General features: G+C 38.0%; 1 protein-coding gene across 32 annotated transcripts in view; it reads right to left on the bottom strand.

The window, feature by feature from the left end:
• TENM3 (teneurin transmembrane protein 3) overlaps positions 1 to 24,987 on the bottom strand; it is a 1,314,113-nt gene that overhangs the window by 54,518 nt on the left and 1,234,608 nt on the right. For 25 of the 32 annotated variants that reach the window (XM_042015041.1, XM_042015010.1, XM_042015009.1 and 22 more), the window contains 6 exons: positions 13,535 to 13,561; positions 11,945 to 11,965; positions 10,879 to 11,025; positions 3,149 to 3,365; positions 1,963 to 2,082; positions 1,300 to 1,561 (listed from right to left, as the gene is read on the bottom strand). In XM_042015041.1, the coding sequence (XP_041870975.1) occupies positions 1,300 to 1,561; positions 1,963 to 2,082; positions 3,149 to 3,365; positions 10,879 to 11,025; positions 11,945 to 11,965; positions 13,535 to 13,561 (794 nt within the window). The remainder of the gene's footprint in view (positions 1 to 1,299; positions 1,562 to 1,962; positions 2,083 to 3,148; positions 3,366 to 10,878; positions 11,026 to 11,944; positions 11,966 to 13,534; positions 13,562 to 24,987) is intronic. The other 7 variants (XM_042015032.1, XM_042015022.1, XM_042015043.1 and 4 more) reach the window with 3 other exon arrangements.

Below are 24,987 nucleotides of genomic sequence, written 5' to 3'. Positions count from 1 at the left end.
ACACTACAAGTGTTTTTTTTAAAATTTGTATTTTCTGACATTCTTCTATTGTAACATTTTTCTTGATTTATATCTATCTAAGCCATTTTCCATCATTTCAGGAACTGAATCTATCATCTGTTGCCAAAACAAGTAAATCAGAGCTGTTTTTCAGTGGACTCTGTTTTGCAAATACTTCCTTTTAATTGACTTGCAGCTATCAAAGGCACAGAAGTGATAGTGAGGATAAAAGCAACAATTTCCTAGCACAGTCTAGATTTGTATGAGTTTTCAGTTGTAATTTTCTTACATCTTTCCTTTAAACCTGCTCCTTAATTGCTTAATGATTTAGCTCTTTTCTTAAGAGCTCTGCATGAAAACATTTGAATACATTTTCCGTGTTTCCCTTGAAGAGGCAAGGACATTTCTTGGTGAATGTGAAAAAGAGTGCTCTATGTAATTATGACATTGTGAAGGTAGGGGAAAGAGAAAGAGAAAGAGAAAGAGAAAGAGAAAGAGAAAGAGGGAGGCAGAAGGAGAACTGTTTCACTAGGAAAAATTCAAAAATTAACACCGAGACGTATTGCTTCTTAAAATGCAACTGAAATGCTTTAAGAACGGAGAGACTAATCATTGTATTAGTGATTATTATTTGAGATGGAGGAATCTAATACACCTATCTTGGAAAAATTTTAAAAAAACCCCATTTCATCCAGAAAAATTAAAAAAACCCCCCACTTCATCCATAGTTTTTTCCATTTAAATCAAGGTTTGGATGTTAAGTCTTACTTCGGTATTACAAGTTCTGAAGAAGTAGCTTAGACCACAAGCACTGTCCTCAGTGTTGTAGAGAGTTCTTTCAGTTTATGAAAATCTGTGTGTTATGCTATTTATTAGGACTAAACAGATACTTCAAACTGTGTGTGTCTTTAGGACACAGTGGAAAAACACCTTTCGTTTTCAGTCTCTGAGGTCACTTCTAACAAGAGGGCAATCCTAAAAGGCCGATGTACTATAGTGTGTCCTTTTTATGGGCCTTTTTATAGTGCTTGAATGCTAAAGACATTCTGTAAATTAAGTGATGCAAACAATTGTAAAGCCAGACACTGGTGTACATGCAGCTTTATTATTTTTCTTTTTCAGGTGAAATTTTAAAAATCATCCCATAAAATAAATAAATTGGTCTGAAAATAATCACATGTTGCAAATTCTTAGCACTTACTCAGAATTACTTCTTTTTGAACCGCAGTGCACTGTTTTCATTCTGGTTGCTGAACACTAGCCTGGGATAAAATTGTGTTTATTTAAAGCACACCTTACCTGTGTCTCTGGGATGATAGGACTATCTTCAGGAGAAATTCTAAAGAAGGTGGATAAAGGCGATGACACGATAACAGGGTTTGGCCTTACAAATCCGCTTAGATCACAACTAGGAATGTCATTCTCTTCCTTCTTCATGACAAGGGTATCCATGACATAAAAGACATTCCAGGGAATCCATACTGTGTGGTACTGTGTCAGGAACGGTGATCGCTCAAACACCAGTGTCAGAGAGGCACCACCATTCGCTACCAAGTCAAACCTAGGAAAAAACCCCAAGAGGGCTAGCTAGTCAGCAAATTCCCAAAGCCATCCACAGCCTCTATTTTACTGATTGATTCTTCATTCCATTGAACTGCTCTGAATGCAGAATGGCTCTACTGGGAAAAACGGAGAAATCAATTAAATTATATTACATTATACTGCACAGAGAGAACAGAGAGTTTGGGATGCTGCGTTTAAATTAAGCAAGCCTTTCTGCTTCTGAAGTATATAATAATTAGCACGTTTTACATGTTAAGAATGTACGAAGTACAACCTTAGTCAATCACTTTGCTAATGTCTTTTTTCCCCATTATTTTATTATTATCTCAGTTTTACAAGCAGCTCTTCAGTAACACCTTTGCGTCTTTATGACTTACAAGCGTTTCAAAAGGAACTTACATTCCGTCCTGGCGAGTGATTGTATATCCATACTCTGGATAGTGTAGAAAGGAAACATTGACTCCAATGAGTGGTGTTCCATCAGCAGTTAATACTTGGCCTCTTATGACAGATGCAAGACTACAAAAAAGATGCAGGATCAAGTTACAAGTTTGAGGTTTTTTGTTCTTTTTGCATGAATAAAAGCTAGTGAGTGAACACAGACACACACATCCACCCTCACCCACCCGCCCCTCTCCACATGCTATCAACTATCATTTAACAAACATTCCTCAGCCTCTAACCCTTTTACAAGTTCACATAATTTACACTATATAAACAAATGCCTCAAAATCTGCAGATAATAATTTTGTTTCAGTATTGTTGATTTTACTTTGGTTTATTTTGTCTGTACTGAGTTACTAAGACCAGAAATTAACTGAAGAATTTTAAGAACTTATAAACTCTAGATGTTCTCACTATAAGTCATACTTCTGGCAGACTCTTAAAGAAAAATGTACTTTTCAATTAGTATCAAAGCAATCTGTAAAACTGCAGGGACTGTGAAGTACAAAATTTAAAAGAGCAATAAGGAACATTGGTGCAACAACTTTTAATCAACTGCTGTGCCCAAACACATTAATGCTGTTAAATTACTGCAAACGCAGTAGTTATAGTGTAAATCATCTTCTTTCACTCAGTGAGATCCCAGACACCTGCTTCCTGTTACTGGCTTATTTTCAGGCCATTACTGCTTCATAGAGCACCAGTCAAATAGTTTATGCAATTATACTGTCGTGCACTTAACAGTTCTATTACATTAATTCATAATTTATATTATTTAGTGAGCTCAGTTTAAAAAGTGCAGCTTTGCTTTTCCTTCTGAAGTGTTTTCATTGCTTTGATATATTTCCAACTGTGCTAGCCCAAATCAACTGGTTAAATAAAGATTTATTTAATCATTAATGAAGTGCCCTGTTGGAATACAGACACTAAGCATGGCAAGGACCTTCTGTAACCTAGTGGCACTGGTAAATTGAATTTTGCAGGAAATGAGACAAAACAAGCAATTTGATATATTAAGAGAAAAGGTCTTTGCTCAAAATCTACACCACAAAATTTGCAGTCATAGAGGATCTTCTCCTCATACGAATCTCACACTCTCCAGTTTCTTTTGTGCTCATGAGTACAGATGAGTCACGCTCACCTCTTATTAAAAGGGCTTTCCCCAGGTATGACGTGGGTGCTGTCTGCTCCGATGAGGAAACTGATCCGCTCATAAAACGCTTTGGCAGCTTGCTGAGACGGCGACTGTTGGCTTTGGCTGATGATATCTTGGGGATCAGGCAGTCCACGACAGTAAGGCTGGTTTTGGCAAGAACTCTGCAAACAGCAGTCAGGATCCATACAGTCAACTAGCCCATCTGTTGACAGAAAGTCACACAAATGAACAAACTCTTCCTCCTGCCCCTGTGCATTGGAACGAGCCAGCCAGCAGGGAGATTAAAAATATTATGTAGTATGAAAGAATACTCATAATTAAGATTTTAATGAATTCACTTTCAATTAAAGAAAGTTTGTTTCCACTGAGTTCTTAAACTCCCATGTAAATCCATGCAAGCTGAATATACTCAGTATCATGTAAAAATGAACCCATTTATTCCACACTTTTCTAAAAACATGTTGAACAAACCAGAAAATGAAGGCACTCAGGCTCTGCATACACTGTTAACTTATAAATATTAAACATTTTAGGTGGGCCTAATTAGCTTTTATGTGAGGTTATTTGGCTTGCTAGAGGAAAGAAACAAGTAACTCCTACTCTGCTGTTTTCCTCAAGTTTTTTAGCATATCTATGCTGCAAGTAGCTTTAAATATTTCACAACATGTATCAAGGTGGATTCCTTTACACCTTGACAGAAAGGTTTTGTTGCTAGTGGCAAAGGCAATTTCCACAAGTTTTCTACATGAAAATGTATGAGAGAACAAAAACTGTATTTAACATTTAGATTTTATTCTGAATAAGCTGATGGGAAATGCTGGCCAGCATAAACAAGATTTAAACACATGGGTGCTTTTATGCTTGTGTGCTGAAATATTCCCATATGTGGAACATTAGATCTGTCACATCACTGGAAATCTAATTTGATGAAAGATTAAAATCAAGATCAAATTGATAACTACTAATTTGCTGTAAGTAAAGTCATAAGGAAAATGAGCCTGGAAATGTCAGCTACAGAAAATTTCTAGATGAATGTAATCTGGTATCACAGAGCTGATAATTGTTTCCCCAAAAGAACAGCAAGACTGAAATAGCTAAAACATTTTATTATTCCATTTAGATTGCAGAGGGAGCTTGCTTGGAGCACTGAACTGAAAAATATACCAATGCAGCAATCGGAGGAAACCCATGACTGCTTGTCTCACAAAAGAATCTGTCTTTAGAGTAAAACTTCTTTCTGAAGGGAAAAATATCATCCAGTTTTGTTCAATCATATGTTGAAAGAGTGTAAGTAAACAGAGGTCTTCTAAAGGTATTCTTCTAAGTATTGCTGTGCTACGTGGATCAGTTAGAGGACTGGCAAAATAGTAAAGGAGTGGGATTTCTGTTCTTTCCCACATCTAAAATTCTTATTTAACTTGGCTGACTTTGAAATCAGTTCAGGGAAAATAGAAGGGATGAAAAAGGCGTCATTAAGTATATAAAAGTTTAAACTTTTTAAAGAGACAAGAAAGAACATTGATTTTTCCTGGGATGCGGATATGCCAGATTGGCATTCAGGTAGACACCGACAGGCTGGAAAAATGGGCTGACAGGAACCACATGCAGTTCCACAATAAGAAAGTCCTGCACCTGGAGAGGAACAACCTCCTGCACCATAACATAGCTTTGTGGAGAAGACCTTGGGAGTCCTGGTGGACACAAAATTAACATAAGCCAGCAACATGCTCTTGCAGGAAAGAAGGTGCCAATGCCATCCTGGGCTGCGTTAGGAGTGGTGCCAGCAGGTCAGGCAGGGTGATCATTCCCCTCTGCTCAGCACTGGTGAGGCCACACCTGCACACATAGCTCTGTGTGCAGGCTGGGCTTGCTGGTACATGAGACATGGAACATTGTCTAGACATGGAACACTGAACTAGAGAAAGCTCAGTGAAGGGCTGTGGAGACTGTTAAGGGCTTGACACAGCTCTCCTGCATGGAAAGGCTGAAAGCGTTGATACTGCTGAGCCTGGAGAAAGCTCGGGGGGGATCTCATCAATGTGTACAGATACCTGATGGGAGGGTGTAAAAAAGTCCACCTTCCAGTGGTGCCCAGCAAGAGGAAAGAGGCAATGGGCACGGACTGAAACACAGGAAATTTGGTCTGAACAGCAAAAAAACATTTTTTACTGTAAAAGTGGTTGGATATTGCAATAAGTTGCCCAGGGAATTTGTGGAGTCTTCATCCTTGGAGACATTCAAAACCCAGCTGGGCACATACCTGAGCAACCTGCTCTAGCTAATCTGGCTTTGAGCAGGGGATGGGACTAGATGATTTCCAGAGGCCTTTCCAACCTCAGATAGGCTGTGACTCTTGCAATTTTCTAGTCTCATTCTTGTAAAATATGAAACCTTTTCCTAGCTGAAGTACTGACCTCCCTTGTTGCTTTTAACTCCAGAAGCCTGGATCAGTGTCCAAGCTAGGGGTACTGATGGTTAAAAGAACAGTTTTGGGGTTTTATATATCTGTATGGTCTCCCATGCAATATCTGGTGCAGTTGCCAAAGAAATGCTCAGATTTCTCCATTCATCTTTGTTAGTTTATAAAAAGCAAATGTACATCTGGAGTATAGACTGCAGGTCATAAAACTGCATGAGATTGACACCTTCTGAACTAATCAGCTGGAAATGCATTTTTACAAGCCTCTCCACTAACATCAATCAGAGAAAGAATCTCATTTTCACCAGCCAAGATACAGGGATATGCTGTTTGTTATTTTCCTGTGGAGTTTATCAGTAACTTGCCCAGCCGAGTGACGGATGGTTATGAATCTGGCTCTTTATAACTTGAGAAAACATTTTTCATTCTTTCTCTGTACTTATGTGGCTAGAGCTATCTAGTACCACTAAGTCAAGTACTCTATTGCACTGTGTGAAGCAGAGTAAAATTTCCTCTCTGAAATGGCTGTGCAAATTTATTGATGAATTTTGTTTAGCCTGAAAAATATGAGACTTAGCTCAACAGTGCCTTGTCAGTTATATCACTCAAATATGACAGTGAAATTATAAAGGAAATAGAAACTCCTACAGGCAGCTGGACAGTCACTATCAGTCTCAGAAGGCTATTTATGTCTTCTTGTTCTAGATGTAAGTGGTTCTATATACAAAAGACGTCATGACTACTTTACTGTTTTCTTCCTCAAAAGCTACCTGTAAAAATCTTGACAAACGTTACTTTTACCTTTGTTGCAAAATGCACTGAATTGCAATGGGGCACGGACTGTTGATAAAATTGCTTATTTGGAGAGATTCATAAAACCATCAAAACTGTGCTCTTGTGAGACCCCAGCTGGAGTTCTGCATCCAGTTCTGGGGCCCCCAGTGTGAGGACATGGACCTGCTAAAGTGAGTGCAGAGGAGGCCAAGAAAGATGATTGGGGGCTGGAGCACCTCTCCTATGATGATAGGCTGAGCAAGTTGGGGTTGTTCAGCCTGAGGAAGAGAAGGCTCCAAGGAGACCTTGTAGCATCCTACAAGTACCAGAAGAGGGCCTGCAAGACCTGGAGAGGGACTGCTGACAAGGGCAGATGGTGATGGAACAAGGACAAATGGCTTTAAACTGGAAGAGGGCAGGTTTAGATTAGATATAAGGAAGAAATTGTTTACTGTGAGGCAGGTGAGGCACTGGAACAGGCTGCCCAAAGAAGTTGTGGATTGCCCATCCCTGGATGTATTTAACACCAGGTTGGATGGTGTTTTGAGCAACCTGGTGTAGTGGGAAGTGTTTCTGTTCATGGCAGGGGGGTTGGAACTAGATGATCTTTAAGGTCACTTTCAACCCAACCCATTCTATGATTCTGTGATTAAATGAGAGGAGTCAAGACAGAGGATCCCCACAATTCATGTCTAAAAAGTAGGATGTATCAGCAGCACTGTTTGCTGTAGGAAGAAAAATAGAGGTACAAAGTAAGTCCTGGGCAAAAGATCTGCCAGTGTCAAGGGGAGGTGGTGGCCAAGGACCTACATAAATCACATTCTTGATCTGGCCATCCCAGCAGGACAATTTTGGTGACAGGCAGACTAAGGCAGGAGACAGGAAAGGAAAGAAAACTGTAAAAACAAACCTCAGTTATCCTCACATACTGCAATTTTGCAACAGACTGCAATGAGTGGACTCAATCATAGACATCAAAATGACTGCTTGTAGGAACAGCTGGTCAGAAAAGCCACAAAAGCACAAACAGCCCTTCATTTATTCCTAAACAGTGTGCAAGGACCTCGCTCAATGTTACTATTGCAGTATCTTTACAAGCATACCTATAGTGTACTGAAATTCTGCACTACTGTTGAGTGAAGAAGCCTAAAATATAGAATGTGGGGCTCCAAATGAGTTCTCACTCCAGAAAGAAATCTTGGAGCCACTGTGGATAAGTCCCATGGATATATGAACCCAGCATTCACCAGCAGCCATAGATGCAAACAAAAAGCTGAAGAATAATGGGAAGTGTTGGAGCACAAACCAGAGAACATGAGTATGCCAATGTATCACTCCTAGTTCAAGTAGATACTTCCTGAGACTTCCTTAGCTTGGATTATCTTTGCACTTAGCAACTCTTCTGGCATTCAAAACATTCAGTGGCAGTAATTTCTTACTTTAATTAGCAGTCTGTTAACATACAAAAGAAAATATAAATTCACATCTACCCTATTATAATGTTTTGCTAAGCAATTGCTATTAGCCACTATCAGAGAAGAGGCCCCAGTTTAGGCAATCTTTAGGCTGAATTTGTGCTATCCTGTGACAATGTTTGCCAGGAACAGGCTGTCCTAGACTATGCAAGTAACTAAAAAACACGGTAGTGCTAAGTATGCTTTGCTTTATTACAGTGTTTATTTTTGTTTCAGCAAAAAAAGAATATTAATGATCCCTTAAATCTTGCTCGTGGAAATTTTTAACTACTCTAAATAATTGGATAGGAGCTAATAAAAAGCAAACTTAACTAAGGAATTTGTTCAATCGTCTAAACTAAAGAGTAAACAGTGACTTTTCCTGTTTCTTATTATTCCTACAGTGATAACAAAGCATGGCCCACTTTGGTAAAGTATAATAGTGACACATTTTTTCCCCTTAGAAGTTAGGCTTATTCCACCCACACACAGCTCTGACTTCCCTCTCCTCACAAAGTCATTAGGAGTTTAATTCAGGCTAAGATCTGCTTGTTGCACACACTTTCCTTGTGGGCTGCTAAAATGTAAGGAAAAATCCAGTCAAATACAGGGGAAAATAAAGAGTGAGCCTTAACAAGAATGGAAATTATTTCCAAGACTCTGAAAAAATCTGTATTAAAAGGAAGATAAGTAATAATCATCCCATCATATACCAATAGTATCTAGAAGGGAAAATACTCAGGTATGCCTTGATGCCATTAGAATTTCCTATGGAGAATATTCCCATTGAGATCCTTTGGATGCTCATGTTCACAGAATTTGAATAATCAGTCCCAGAAAGAGCTAAGAATCAAAGGAACAGCAGACACTTTTATTAATGAACTCTGCTCATATTAATATATGAAATATATTCTACCCAGTGTAGGATAAAGCATAAACACTAACCACAGCATATCAAATAGACAATAACTGAGATAAATTATGTAACCACTGAGCCTAGTGAGATGTAGATCACACTACCCACAGTCATACAATGAATTCAGCACAAGTGCTCAGATAACCTAATCTCCCACAATAAACAAATACAGCAGAAGAATACTTGTGTCAGTCCCTGTAGCTGTCTGAAATTTTAATGCCTTGCTTGGAGGTAAGTGGGTTGATCGCAGGAAAGGGAAGAAATACTTATCTTTCCACATAGCTTACAAAGGAGACTTTCTTTCCCCAGTTTTGTTACGTATACTTCCATTTTTAATTTGATTTAATTGTTAAATTTTAACCCTTCTCCTCAGCCACAGTCAAAACCGGAAGTGAATATGCTCTGTACTGAAGCATATGAATTAAGAGAAATGCCATTGACAAATTGCACAACACAGGTCAATCATGGCAAAACAAGGGCTTGGCCAACCCCTTCCTCATGCATAGCTGCACAATGATGTCCATAAAGGCAATAATGAAAAAAGAAAATGAGAGAGAGAAAAATGCAACAAAACACCAGCATTAGCTATTTTTTCCCCAAATTGTTCTTTCTTCTTTAAATCATCCTGTTAGACTGTTCTGCTCCAATTCCTTGTTCCTTTTCCCCACAAAAAGCTATTACTGTTTTTGGTCTGAAGGAGCAACTTCTTTTCTCTTGTTCCATTTACATGCATCCCTGTTCATCTTGTTCTTCTTCCTCCTACCAATCCATTACCTGCTCCTGACTCTTGCTCTCATATGTCACATCCTTATATGATCTCTAACATTTACTGAACCTGTTTTAGTCTATTATTGGGCTTTCAATGTCTTCTCCTGTTTTGTTCCCTACACAATCTGTGTTTTTCTCCAAGTTCTTTATGCTTCCACCTAGTTTCTCCTCCATCTTGCTTTGTGTCTCTTCATGTTTGCAGGTTTCTCTTTTTTCCTTATCTTGTAATTCCTTGTCCCACCTGAACTTAATTCCCCAAACAAGCACATCTCTGTGTGGAATCTGGGTCAGACTGTTTAGGCTCCTAAGTATGGAAAACTGCCTCAAAATATATAATATGTAATGTAGAAGGATGACAAGCCAAATGATGTGTACAGGAGCACAGTTTTACACGTTATTTATTTTCCTCAGGAAGTAAATGCCACTGTTATTTATAGTTTGTGATGTCTAAGATCCCAGCTGCAGTAGGGATATGAGAGGAAAGAGTCAATCAGCAGTTGCAGAGGCACATGCAGTCTAAAATGGAAAGACAAAGTCCCAGATGACTTTATCATCATCCAGAGGCCCTAATGGAGTTTTTATCTCTTCTCTGAATCTGAAGGTGTTAAGCAAAAAGAATTGATGAGAGAAGGGGAAGAAAGACAGACAATAAAAGCATTATGCTGATCCAATATTTGACTGCATTCACATTTAATCTTGTTTTTGTGGGTTTTTTTTTATGTGATTCTGGAGTCATGCTAAGTTACAGCCCCTCTAGCTTCCCTAGACTACAACAATAATTGTAGATTGATTCCTTAAGTTAGCAGTCCTGCCTGCATCTCGCTGCAGACTGTCACCTGTCACCTGAATGACAGACTGTGGAAAAGTAAGCTGGAAAAAAAAAAAAAGACTTCTGAGAGCATCCTGTCAGTTACCTGAGCATTCATGGGCTATGGAGAGGTGAGATCTCTGTAGGCTGGGCAACCAATTGTTTCCAGCAATTGCATCATAGTTCAAACTGTAAACTCCCAGTTCGGCCTGTTTTCTTGGGACGACTTCCTTGTGAGGTCACTGAAAGTTTTGAACTCCTTCCTTTTTTTCCCCTCTACAACAGTTCACTGGGTTGAAACTATGTTTTTTTCCAGTATAAAAGAACACTGCTGAGAAACTAAGGTGACACCCATCTTTGTCTAAGTACACATCCCACCTGTCTGTCATATGCATCTTGTAAGGCTTTGCTGACATGCCATAAAGAAGCACTGAAGACCATGGCATATTCTTACAGGCGTAAGAACGAGTAAAACGTGTGTATGGTTCTCATGGCAGTATTTAATCACCTGACTGAAAAATCTCCATTCCTCAACATGTTCTCCCCAGAGGTAAAGATCCACTTGGTGTCTCTTACCTCCTTCATTGTCCTTACTGTCAGTGCAGAGAGTTTCCATGGCTACGTCACAACCTGCTCCCCTCCATCCTGGCTGGCAGACACAGTGCCAGCCATTTTGGTCCAGTGTGCATCTCCCATTGCTGTTGCACAATCCAGGGCAGCCCTCTGTTGAAACAGACAAAGAGAAATCACAAGTGATTTAAATATTGTAATAATATAAAAAGAAAAAAAAATACAAACAAGGGACACTTATTGGGAACAGGCCTTAAGAACACCACAAAGACTGTAATTGCACATGGAGTGGAACAGCAACATTACCTGGGGAACGTAATTCTTAACAAAGTGGCATCTTTGATTGGCCTGACACTTGAGACACCACTTACCTGTACAGGCAGGAAATAAATGCACCAATCCTCTAAATACCTGCAGGCCAGACAAAATTAAGTTTGGTTTTTTTAATTTTTTTTTTTTTTCAAGGTAACAAGAGATGAGTGCATAGTGCAAACACAGCTGTGTAAAATGATACATTTTTCTGTGCTCATAGAATAGATCATTATTTGCTCTATGCAGTACTGATTACTTACTGGAACAAATGTTTAAACTCCCTGTTATTATGGATAAATCCCTCCAAATTCTTAAGTAGGAAAATGAGTATGATTTTAGGCAAGTAATAAAAGAGAAGGTTAACTTTATCTGGTCTCAGAGTTGCCGTGTATTCATGTGAAATTACAGTGTGTTAAATAATTGCACAAAGTATAGGTCAGTTTTAATGACTATACTTTATGCCAAAAATACATTCCTTTTCACAGAATAAGCAAAGCCCAGGAAATAGTGAAGCAGCTTAGCATCTATTCTAACAAACATTAGGATTCAGGCTGCATACGGATGGGACAGGACCAACAGGATTTCCAACTTAATGTAATAGCTGTGCGTATTTGATTACTTAGGACGGACAAAATGAAATACCATAAGGACCACAATAAACATTGATAGACTGAACAAAAACACGGTAGTGACGTGCTTCAAGACAGATAGCAGAGAGTGATTTTTTGTGACAATCTCCCTAAGGCTTTTGTGCTGTTACCTTTATATCCTATCTTGTCTGCTTTTATGGCCAAGGAGGGAAAATTTGGGAAACAATTAACATAATTTAATATATCCAAAATCGATAATTGTTTTCAGTCTAACATTGCATTAAAAAAACAGTATCTGTCACTTCCTAGTGATGAAATCTGGCATGCAGCCAACATGATCTGTATGAGGATGACAACGCTATAAATATGTAGATTTCGGTGTTCCTTATCTATGACTATGATAAGACACTGACAGAAGCAAGTACAGATATGGCACTAAATATCTTATGAGAAGGTGGCTACAAATCAGATATTTCTGGACACACCAATTTTCTGTAAACATTCATCCAAACCCCTAAGTAACTGGGTAAACAGTTTTTCACTTTTTAGAGCACCTATCTTTGTGAACTGACCTACTGATCCATTTTGGTTAAGCTTAGAGCAGTTTTTCAGAAGTAAGTTGTTTTTGTCCTTCTAAAGAGTTTTCAATTTACTGACTTCTTTTAACCCTGCAGCTCCAAATTACAAACATTCCCAGAAAAAAAAAATTATAAAGGGTGCTTAACTCTTGTCAAATCACTCTTAGAAGAGAATCAGGAAAACCTGGAAAACCTCTTGTGAGGAAGGATGGGGATGCTACAGTTATGGATATAGTGCCATCATGTCAGGCTGAAATTAGTCTTGCTACTTTTATACTTTCAGACTGCAGCTGCTAATAGTATTTGTTAATGTACTGAGGTAGATTTTTTTCTTAATATTGCTTCTATTTGACTTACGGAAGACTTACATATATAATTGCAATACTGACAAAGCAATTTAGGAGTCGACTGGGTACACTCAAGACTTATTGTGTGAAAGCCTGGATATTGCCATCAATATTGCCATATTCCAATGAAAAAACCACAAGGAATAGAGGAAGATATTTGGGGAAAGAGGGGTAGGAATATTTTAAACATTTTTCTAAGTCAATTTTTCACCATAACTGAAGATACAAGAATCTTTGCTGTTTCATGGTAGGCTTTTGCATCCTTGAACCTCTTAATTGAAAATGTTGCAAAGACCATAAAAGATTTTTCTAGACTCATACAGGATACAAGTCATAATTTCCTATAGATTTTCTACATTCAGATAATCAAAAGCTTAAAAGCCTCGGGAATTCTATTGATCTGACTGATAAACACACACATCTCTATAATTAATCTGTTCTCTAGAACTAATGACACTTGTTCTATGACAAGAGTACCACTTTGCTGTGTTTTCTTAATATTTAGGGTTTTGTACGTAGAGGTCCAATGACAAAACTAACAAAAACCCCCCGTTCCAAACAGCAAATGAATACTATCTTCAGTAATTGGTTCAGATTAAATCTAATACATGTATACAGTTTGTATATAAATGTATAATTACTGATAAAGTGTTACCATGTAACAGAAGCAAAATTTTGAGATGAGTTGAAAGCCGTATGAGTTATTTATATAATCCATGGAATGTATGTAAGAGAAGATTCTTTTGCCCAGACTAGGATGTTCTTAACTATATATTAATATTTAAAAAACCCAAACATGTAGATATAGGCATGTCAAAGAGCAAATATACAGTACCTTTCACTATCTTATCCAAATAGTGAGCTTGAGAATTAAAAAGAAAAAAAAAAAACAGACATTTCAGAAGTGTCACATGAAAGAAGAACTGTTCAGAATTCACATGCAAATCAAGCAGGTGCACCTGAGAGGTCTTACATTACAAAATGAAAATGTATTTCAGAGCTTTTAAAATGCAAGAATTTCTCTTTCCAGCAAACATCATCATGAATCAATGAAACTGTTTTAGAAAGTAGGCCTGCACAAGCAAAAGAGATGCTACCTTTCTGAGACTACATTTTATTCTGACTTCTCTTCACATGCTTTGATTTTTATATATAACAAAAATACAATCAAAGCTAGTTAAAAAATTCAATTTTCAACACAATGTAAGAGCAATTCCTTAGCTTATGAGCTTTAAAACACTAACCATGCAGGAAGATTTTTGGTTTACAGGTCACTCATGACTCTGACATCATAAACAGCACACTATCTTGGATTAACAGGATTTTTAGGAGGATTTTTTTCTTCTGCTTCAATTCAGTCGCAGTTACTCTTCTGAGCACACAAACCAAGTATGTAAAATAAGCTGTATTGTAAATATGGGGTGGAAGAGGGTGTAGTGAGGTGAGTAGCGTGATGATCCATTTCATTTTGAAAAGCAGGTGAAAATTACACTTAGGCTTTAGATGTATAAAAATAAATAACACGGTATATACAAGGATAGCAGACTTTCTTTTCGTAAGTTATGACACTTAACATTTCACAAAAGATTTGAGGAGGCAGATGGATGAATGACATACAGAGCATAAGATGGATTTCAAGCAGCAGGGCCTACTTTTAATACATGAGACACAGCACAGATGGGTAACATATTCCCTCCTTCCTTCCAGGAAACAGACATCAACTGCAGTTGTGTGAAAGGGGTTAATGCCATATAGCAAAGCCACCAGGTCCATCACAGGCTACCAAAGCCAGCCACCCACGCCCAAGGTGATGGGATTCTACAGACCATTGCAGTGGGACAGGACAAACTGAGCCAGGAACGTTGGATACAATCCCCTGGTTTTGCTGTGGACAAGGTCTCTCAACACAGCCTTCACAGGCTCTCTTTCTTTTAAAATTTGACCTTCCTAAATCCCTGAGGGATGATGGCCCCTGTCTGGCAAGTTCTCTGTCACTTGCTAGGATCCCGTTGGATGGGTAACAGGCATTTCCAGCTATAGCCTTTCCTCCAGTTTGGATGAACCAAAAAAAGCTGCTCGAGTCCAAGGAGGGAGGTGGTAAGGTACATATTAGGAGGCAGTGTCACTGCTACAACTAAGAGGGGGAAACTTTCTAGTCCCTTTTTCTTGAAGAAAGTGTCCGGTGTCCACTACACAGCCTTTTCTTTTTTTTTTCCCTATAATGGTAACGCTGATGCAAGACAAAGTAAGATGAAAACATCAATACAGAACATTTAGAGCAGCAGCAACAAACTAGGTAGCTTTTCACATTAACCACAAACAAAAAGAAAAGTGATACAGCTACATTTCAGAGTGGATCAAATTCTTCTCTTACTCATCCAGTGTAACTCCCCTTGTCCCTACACAGCTTAAAACATGCTGTAGTATGTGTGGCGGAAAAATCAAGCTTTATTTCATAAAATGAAAGCAATCAGGTCTGTCTGGGGAATGCATCTGTCCACCAATAAAACATTAAATGCCTCTACAAGTGTAAGGATAGGTAAGGGAATATTAAAAAAACCTCCTAGGCAACTGAAAACAGTCCCTGCAATCCCAGGCCCCCAGATACTATTTATTTTCAGATCCAATCTTCATTTAAAAAAATCCAAAACCAACCAACAACAAAACAACAACAACCAAAACAACCGCCCTGAAATACAAGATAGATGAAGAAAATGCTCTTTAAGATTTTTTTGTATCCAGCAGTCCTATAAGATGTCAGTTCCAAACCACAAAACCATAATGCTCAGAAAACAAGTTCTACCTTCCAGCATCCTTTTACTCACGGTCAGTTGACATTAAGGACAATGTTAGAAACTATTGTGGCTAATACGCAGCATTGTGGAAAAATCATAAAGCAGAAAATGAATGACCAAAAACTGTATAACTTTGCAGTGAAGTTTAACTAGCCATGCTGTCTTCCTTATCTTCATGGCACTGGAACTGAAAGAGGAATGAACCTGTGTGGAAATGCGAAACACAAGCCCTTTTCCCCTCTGTATAGAGAATTCCAGGCGGGATTTGGAGCACTTCAGTAGGATGGAGCATCTTGGCAAGATATTTACACATCTGGCACATATATGTTATTTTATGCCCTTAAAAAGTCTAATTACAGACCAGGCAATATATGTACAAGGGTATTTGTGCAGAGTTTAACACTGTGCCATTTAAAATCTTGCTATTATTTCCAGGAGTAGAGGGACATCATGTAAGTCCAAATGAAAAAAAGAAAAACAAAACTGAAGATATAAGATTTGTACATTTTCTAGGCTACTCAGAAGTCCAAGGAGCTCTAAGTGGCATTCAAAATTCATACAACATAAAATACAAATGATCAATCTGTGTGGGTATTTACATAAATATGTGGCAGATAACTGATTTTACAAAGAACCGGTAACAGTCAGGCAAATTCACATTTAACACAGCATAGTTCTTAACCACTCGGAACCCTGACTTTTTTTTTTTTTTTTTTTATTTAATGCCTCCCATTAGTTTCCTATCAGAGATGTAAGTCAGTGTCTTTCCTACTTCCTCCAGGTATGACAGAATACCCTAAGAATAAAAGTACATATTAAATCCATTTATTCCAATCAGCTCCCGTTTAAATCGGCATGAGTCACATACCCATTGATTTAATGTTCCCTAATTGGTACTTGTAACACTGCTTTATTCTGATTATTCTGTCATATGGGATTACAATGGTGACATGCTTCTAAATGCTGTATAGCGAATTTATATCTCTATTAGTTTAAATCATTATCCTCCATCAGACATCTTCACCCATCATAATCTTTGTAATCTGTACACTAGAGTGTAACATGCCCCATGGTTTTGTAATGTATATATTGTCCTGTTACAGTGTCAACTCAACAGCTCCACAAGAGTCATGAATTACTTTGCTGTAAGAGCAGATTTAACCTCATAGCACCACCAGACATGAGGCAAAACCACAAATGAATGTGAGCAAAGCCATATTGATCTAGGTCAGCCTAAACAAAAAACTAGGTTTTTTTTAAGGTTTTTTACTTTTGACACCTTGAAACCCTCCTCTCCACCAACACAATCAGCTTTCTCCCTTCCTTACTGGATTACAGCCTCTCCCTCTAAAAGAAAACAGGAGAAATTAGAAACAGAAAAGAGAACCAAAATAGGGGAAGAAAAGAACCAAAGGGGGGAAGAAAAGAAAAGAGAGATGATGAAGATTCCTTCAGTAGCAGCAACAATGAAGAACACTGTTCTACTCCTCTCGGAGCAAGGCCCTGCTTTGCTTCTTCTCCTTGTCTCCCCCAACTCCTTATCGCAGTTCCCATTTCCTGGTGAATGACTGCCTAAGTACCTCTGCTGCTCACACAAACTTCATGCTCTCAGATACCCATCTTCTACAGGAACATGTGAATGACATAACTTGCATCAGTCACGTTTGCATTCTCACATAACCTTGCACCAAGTGTCATACAGGGAGATGGCATGTTTTTCTTGGAATAAAAGCTGACCGGAAGCAAACTATGCTATGTTGTTACCATGCTGTCTCCCTTAAGCTTCCCACACATTTATCTGTTTGTTTAGAGGTAGAAAGTTTTAATATCTTCACTTTTTTGCATTAATTTTTAGTATTTGTATAAAATTTTGTTTACGATCCACATGACAAAAAACCCCTTAACACATTAGAAGAATACCATGACAGTGGCCATGTCAAGCATCCAAAATTTAGGCAGTGATGGGTTTATGGCTACCTATGGAAGTTTTCTTCCCTTGTGAATGCGCAGAGTTCACGGTCCTCATTCAGCACGCATTCTCTCACAAACAACAAACAGCTGATGCCCTAGTAGCAGGTACACTATGCTAACCTAAACAAAGAAGCAACAGCTCTCTTGCAAACTTTCCTATCACCTTCCTCCCTAAGTCACAATTATTTAGCACAGTATCTTCATACCACTGGTATGAAGAGAATACATTCTTACCTCATTTTACCAGTAACTAAAGCAAAGAAAGATCAGAGTGAGAAGTCTCCATTCACTTGGCTACAAGCATCTATGACGTGATTTTCTGGAATACTTAGAATTATATAGTATTTCATACACGAACCAACATTTTAGCAACTCACAAATGTGCAAGTCTTGTTCCCAGAAAGTTAAGAACAGTCAGAGAGCACTTCTTTAAAGTCTGCATTTGTGAACAACTAACAGAAAATACATGGTAGAATCAAGGGTGGAATCCAGTTCTTCAAAATCATCCTTAACCAGATCACCCTGTGCACCAGTCTCTTTTTACTAACATTACTTTTTACTCCCTGTGCAGCCAAGTAGTAGCAGGGGATGAGGCATACACTTTATCAGTGGTTTCACAGGCACTTGCCAGCAGAAGAGAAAACTTATTGCAAGCTTTAGGAAGAATGCAGTTTGTAAACAAGTTTTGGTGCTTGTTTTGGGAGAACTGGTACAAAACTGAGAGTTGACAGTTCTGGTCTGACTTCTCTAATCTATTCAAGACTCAGTCCACAGTGGTTTACTCCTCCTGATGTGGCTAGAAGATCATCCTTATTTCCTCTCATTTCCATCCAGTCACAGCTTAACTGTTTCGACAATTAAACCACCTTTTGAACATAAAACCCCAAATAACCCTTGTAATATTTAAATCCAGCATTTCTTATCCTACCCACAGCAGACTTAGGGAATAGCATATTGATTCCTTTAGGCAACTGCTTTCCCACCCAAAGAATGACTAAGAAAAGCATGCATCCATATGCAAATTCTGAGGAGCTACCAAAAAACTTGCAGAAGTCCAACATTCATAAAATTTTAAAGATACTCTTTAGCCTGTCTTGAGAAAGGTTCAGTCATGTCAAATTCAGCATCTCCTACAGTTTTTTCTGCCGGGCAAACTGCCTCCTATCTTGGATTTCTGCAGCCGATTATTCTTAAGCACAGAATCCAGCATTTGTTGAATTGTACCCTATTTTTCTGCACAGAATGTGCTATTTGTCAAAGTAATTTTAAATTCTTGTCCTATCTTCCAAAGTGCTTGGGGGCAGCAGGCTTTGGTATCATTTGCAAATGCAATTCTTTCTATTCATCACTGAACAGTACTGAAAGCACATGTTCTTCCACTGTAAGCAGCTCATGGTCGTCATCCATTCTCTGAGTTTATAAGAACCTTGTCTTAGACATACCATATGTTCAGAGCATTGCTGCCAATAGAGGAGGATTACAAACGCTCTTCCCTTTTGATACTTTTTTACTCCTAAATTCCCATTTTGCCCTTCTTGTAAAGGAGAGCACATGGATGGAATTATAGTTTCACACAATTTTATTTCTTTTCCTCCTTACACAGGCCAAAACACAGTCATCACCCTGAACTCATACCTTCTTAATAATTTATGCATTTTAAATATCTGCAGAGAGACCTGACTTCACTGCAATTTATCCCTTGCCAAAATTGCAGCTGTTCTTTGCAGCAATCATTTATGGGATTTATATACAAAGGCACATAAGCCCATTATCCTTTAGATTTTTTGTTCTGGAGACCATCCCAATTTTACTGTAAAGTAAGATTTCTAATCATTATTACTGGAAAGCCACATATATATTAGAATAAAAGGTTCAGTTACTATTAAGGATGTAATAGACATAGGAAATTTGGGACTGCTGGTAAGATCATGAGCAGTGTTGTTCCCCACTTAACATCTATTTAACTGGAAGAGGATTTTGAAGGAAGGGTATACACCGTTAAAGAGTTAAAACTATCTCACATGTACAGGCTGAAGATGTTCAAATGCCCATTTGAAGCAACAAACTTGTGAAGACCTGCCTCAGATACAGGTAAAAACCTGACACATTAAGAACTGAAAGATAAATTTGACTTGAAAACACATCAGGGCATGGATCAGGGTGGGAAGCATTATGGTTTCCATCTTTCTCCCTGACTGACAGTATTTATGGAATGTGGTCTGACCAGCATGCAAGTATACGACGTACAAAAGCACTTACTCTCTGGCCACTTCAGCTCAAAGAAGCTTTGCAACACACTTTAAAATTCTTCACATCTCAGAGGATTCTGCTGCTTTCTGAAAATGTGCCTAACTTGAACTTCACATGTGGTCCTCATTTAAATGCAAATTAACCAATTAGCAATTTAAAGTATGCTAGCAGTTAATTTGTATTTGAGATACTTGGTCTTGAAATGTGTTAAGGCCTGACCAATAACTCCCTTGTTTTCACAGTTCCAAAAATGCATGCTTTATCTTAAATTCACCTGGTAATTGAGTATTTTTATGGTTACCCAATGTACAGATATTTTGCATATTCAAAGCTTGGCCTGGCAAACTAATAACGTGCCCTTTAGGCATAGGAAAGATAAAAGCCAAATTTGTTCTAAATTTCATGAAATCTAGTTAAACTGTGGTTATCAGTCTTCTGGGTGCCAAAATGTCATCACCTCTTCTTTGTCGGCTTTTTGTATTGAGGGTAGAGGTATAAATATTGTTGTGAAATCCCAACTGCAAAGGCAGTCAGGTGTTTTGAAACTAGGGTTTCACTCACAATACTGTGGTAAACTAATTGATATTGGATATAATTATATTTGAATATTTGATTTTATCTGATAAAAACTATTTGAATGTCAAAGGTCATACCTTCATTCAGATGCAATCTTATTTTTAAGACGAAACTTGCATTCAGGTATAATTCCATGAACCCATAACTAAAGAAAAACATAAATTTAGGAATTTTGATAATTACAGAATATATTCATACAGGAGTAATTATTACAATTTGAGGGACAAGAATTTCAAAAGAATCTAAATTCTAAATTTAAAAAAAAACCCTTAAAATTTATGGAAAATTCCTGTGCATGTACTAAGGTACATTAAATATGTGACACATTAAACCACTCTGAAATGTGAATATTGTCAGTAATTTAAACTTCTGAGAAAAGTAAGCCATGCTTGGCAATTAGCATCAGCACTGAAATGACAGTGGGCATCATAATACTGGTTATCTGTGCTGCTCTCCCAGTAATGTGCAAATGTAGAGAAGACAGATCAAACTAGTCCATGACTTACTCTGTCTAGCCCATGTGTCAAAAATGTACAGTGGAATGATATATAGCCATATCAAGTTTTCTATCAGCACTTCATTTAATTAACTGAAGGAACACATTTGTCTTTACTTGCTCTCTGATCTTATAGAGAGATAAGGTGTCATTTCCCTGCAGTCATATTTGAAATCTGTAAGAGAAGGAGCCCTAAGCTAAACACGTGCTGAATGGAACAGGTGCAGGCCATAGAACTTATTGGAGGAGATTCTGTCTTAGCATCCCTCTACACTTGCTGTACTTCTGTGCTTATGCTGATCTGACTGTGGTCACATGGAAAACCAGCACACTGATGCCTCTGTGTTTGTCCCTAGCCAGAAAACCATTTTAATCAGTCACCAGAATAGCCTGTGCTAACAGAAACCCACTTATGGGAAAGTGCTCTAGACTCATTTTCCTCATCATTCTAAATATCTAAACCAGATGACATTCCCGTTTTTCTGGCTAAAATAGATGAAACTAGAAAATCTCTTGCTGAGGAAAATTTATTTTTTTGGTTTGACTGATTTGAATGTCATGCTACTGTCTTTTCATGCGAAGAAAAAGGTTAAAATAAATAATTTCTTGTTCCTTGTTATTTTTTTCCCCAACTAAATTTTAGGGGAAATTCTTAGAAAATAAATCAGATTCTGGTCTTCACTGGAATATAAACATAAGCTGCACACTTCCCAGTAAACCACCACTGGCTTTGATTTTCAGTTCTGCATACCACGTAAAGCAGCCTCATGCAGCACTCAAAAGTAGCATGGAAGTACCATGATGCTAACTTTAGCCCTCCTGAGGGATTAATGTGAATGCTTAATCACATTAATCCACATTTAGCTCATTTATGTTTAATGATGTGCTTTCCATGCATACATATACAAATATTAATTTTGGATTGAAAGATAATCGTTCAACATGATAACAATTAAACAGCTGTAACCTGTCTTGTGTTAAGTAATGGAGCTGCAGGCAAGCTTTATAAACAGATGGTCTTACCCACCCATGCTTAATGTTAAAGACTTTTAAAAAAGAGGTGTTGACAATTCTGAACAAGAAGGCATAGTTTTAATGCAAATTGGCAAATTTGCAATTTAGATTATGCTAAAACAAATTTAGTCTATAGAAAAAATTAAGCTGCATTGTAAAAGTGAGTTGTTACACAGCACATCGATACAGCAGCTTCTCCACCAACATAATTATTTACTAATTTCATTCAGCTAACAGAGTTTAATGGAAAAGCAGCTGGAAAAGTATTCATATTTATGGGCTTCCTATGACAGTTACCTAATATACTCATGGTACATGACAGTAATATCACAAAAAATGATAGACTTTCTGAAATAGTATCTGTTCCAATCTCACAAAACAACTACTCAGACAGGAGAGGGTCACTGAACTCAATGCAAGCCAGGACAGAAAGGAAAAAAACCCCATACTTTAGCACAAACTGTGTTATGAAAACTTAATTACAGAGCAAATTTTCATCCAGGCTATCACCTGGGCACCAGCTGTGCATCTGTGGTCTTGTATCCCATCGAGATGCAGGTTGAGCTTCAAAAAATAATATATGGATGTTCACCTCAGACCCGTGAATGTCACTTCCAGACCAAATAAACAATCGACAGGTGATTTTCCACAGCTCTGCAGTGAACTGTTGATTTAACCTGTTCTCATGGGGTTACAGGAAATTGTAAAACATTACATTAAAACATTTTAGCAGAGCCTGTTGTGACAGAACAAGGGGTAATAAACTAAAAGAGGGTAGATTCAAGACTTACGGAAGAAGTTTTGTTCAGTGCGGGTAGTGAAACACCAGAACAAGTTGCCCAGAGAGGTGGTGAATACCCTGGAAATATTCAAGGCCAGGCTGGATGAGGCTCTGAGCAACCAAATCTAGCTGAAGACGTTGCTGCTTACTGCAGTGGGGGTTGACCTCTAAAGGTCCCTTCCAACCCAAACTATTCTACGATCCTATGATTTTACGACTACAGTTCGCCAGAGGGAAGAGACAGTAAGCAACTTAGGTGCCTTAAGTTGTTTAGTATTTGAAACATACACTGCCTATGTTTAGTTGAAACCTCTAAGATCCTGAACACTAGTACCAAGTTTTGAGTTTTGCTAATTCCTATTAGATTCATTTATCAAAATGCTGAGCATGTACTTATCTGCTGAACATCTTTGATATAAATATGTGGAAGTATGCATTCACAGCAAAGGCAGTGGCTCACAAGTGTGCTGACATCAGGTGTGCTATTGAAGTGGCACTACCCTGTGCCAAAGACCCATAACAGAACAGTGGATATCAGCAATACACATCAGGTTTACTGCATTAGTCAAAACAATCCTGTCCACCTTACTATACACATTGCTTCAAAAAGATAGACTTCCCCCCTCCCCACTTTATTTAGTCTACTCTCTATCAAATATCAAGGTATATAAAACATATATGTATATAATTTCTCCAATCCAGTCTTGTCATCTTCAGCCTTAGGGAAACCCCGATGTTTAACCCAGATAAGCAGATGTCTAAATTTTTTCTGAACAAAAAAAAGCAAACCTTTGCAATCACCTACAATTTTTCTTCCCAACAACTTGAAGTATTGAAGTAAAAAAACCACCGACAATGAAATAGGTATCCGGCAGTTTAGAATAATTAGAATTTCCTCTGACTAAATTCCATTCAAATATTTTGAAGTATATGTAAAAATCAGCATAACTCAAGAAGCAATCTAGAATTTAAATGATATTAGAGAGAAATAAAACTAAGGACTACCTTGCTTTAATTAAGGAGACAGGTTTGGTTTTTTCCTTCATCCTATGTTTTAACACATGTCAACTTACAATACAGTGGGCTAACTGAAAATGAGACTGGACAGATAGTTAGCATTTAAAAATACATCAAAATTGTTAGCTGAGGTGCAAAACATTTTTTACCATTTTGAATGGCATTCATGCTTCACAAAAATACCAAAAACTCTTTGATCAAATGAGCTATGGATTCAGATGATTCAGTATATACTCCAGTTAGGGCCTCTGTGAGTAGTGCAGACACATCTGCCCCATTTTGTACATCCAGCCAAAGGTCTGGAAGGCTATTCCTTTCCCAAAAAGTGAGTAAAGTGAATTGCCCTTAAGGTTTACAATTTCTTTGGAACATTCCTTTCCCAAAGAAGATGTTAATTTTGGCTGTTGCACTTCATATTGCACTTCATATAGCTTCCAGCATATAGCTGCAACAAAGAAACACATCTGCATTTCTAAAATACTTCACAGTACCGCAGCTAAATGGTTAAGGACTTTTAGAAATAAGAAGGGTGCAATTGTTTATTTTCAGACATATAAAGGGAGAGTGAGTAGGAGTCGTTCATACACATAACACGAATTATGCAAATATTCTGCTACTAAGTAGAGAGTTGTAAGTAGCATAAAATGCCTGGGTTACAAATGGAGGGTGACAATAAAAAACTGGTTTGCATAGAGAAATATTCTGAAGTCCCTTGTGTTTTGAAATTTATTGCTCAGAAAGAGCTACTACCTACTGTAGGGTAGATGAGAGAAAAGAAATTGACTCTTCATCTGCCAAGCTAAGGAGGCAGCAATTTTCCCCCCACTAAATTGAAATACTGTTGAAAAAGAGCAGTAAAACGACCTGGCTTCTCTGTAACATGGGGCTCCTGAAGAAAATAGCTCTAAAAAACTAAATTTAACAGCAGCCTAAAGCCTGTGCCTCCTTACTTGCCTTGGAGGCTGTAAGGGCAATATAAACAAATCAAACTATCTTTACAGCAGCAGCCACAAAGTAAACACCCATTTAAAGAATAAACAGGTGGGAAGACAGACCTGCCTGCCCAGTGCTAAGGAAAAACTTGTTTGTGCTTAATATGTTGGAAAAATTGTTCAAGAGCAGTTCATCCGTATATAACTACAACCCTTGAAATGCTGCCAAGGTCAGTGAGACCAACAGCAGAGTGATCTGCTGAGTAATTGCTCGTTGTCAAGTTAAAGCAGTCAAGGGAAAGGCTTTATCCTACTTCTAAATATTTACTTTCTTTTATTGTTAAGAAAGCAGTTCTCTCCCCACCCCTCTACTCTCTTTGTCAGCATGTTTTTTGGAAGCTCCTCAAAAACGTTAACCCTATAGATTCTCCCTAGGATTCTGTAGATGCACCTTGA

Source organism: Corvus kubaryi, unplaced genomic scaffold, assembly GCF_017639235.1.
Source record: "Corvus kubaryi isolate FWS band 111438036 unplaced genomic scaffold, C.kubaryi_AGA036_p1.0 split3-131, whole genome shotgun sequence".
Classification (NCBI taxonomy): Eukaryota; Metazoa; Chordata; class Aves; order Passeriformes; family Corvidae; genus Corvus; species Corvus kubaryi.
The sequence above is the reverse complement of the archived record's forward strand: the minus strand, read 5'-3'. Positions and strand labels throughout refer to the sequence as shown.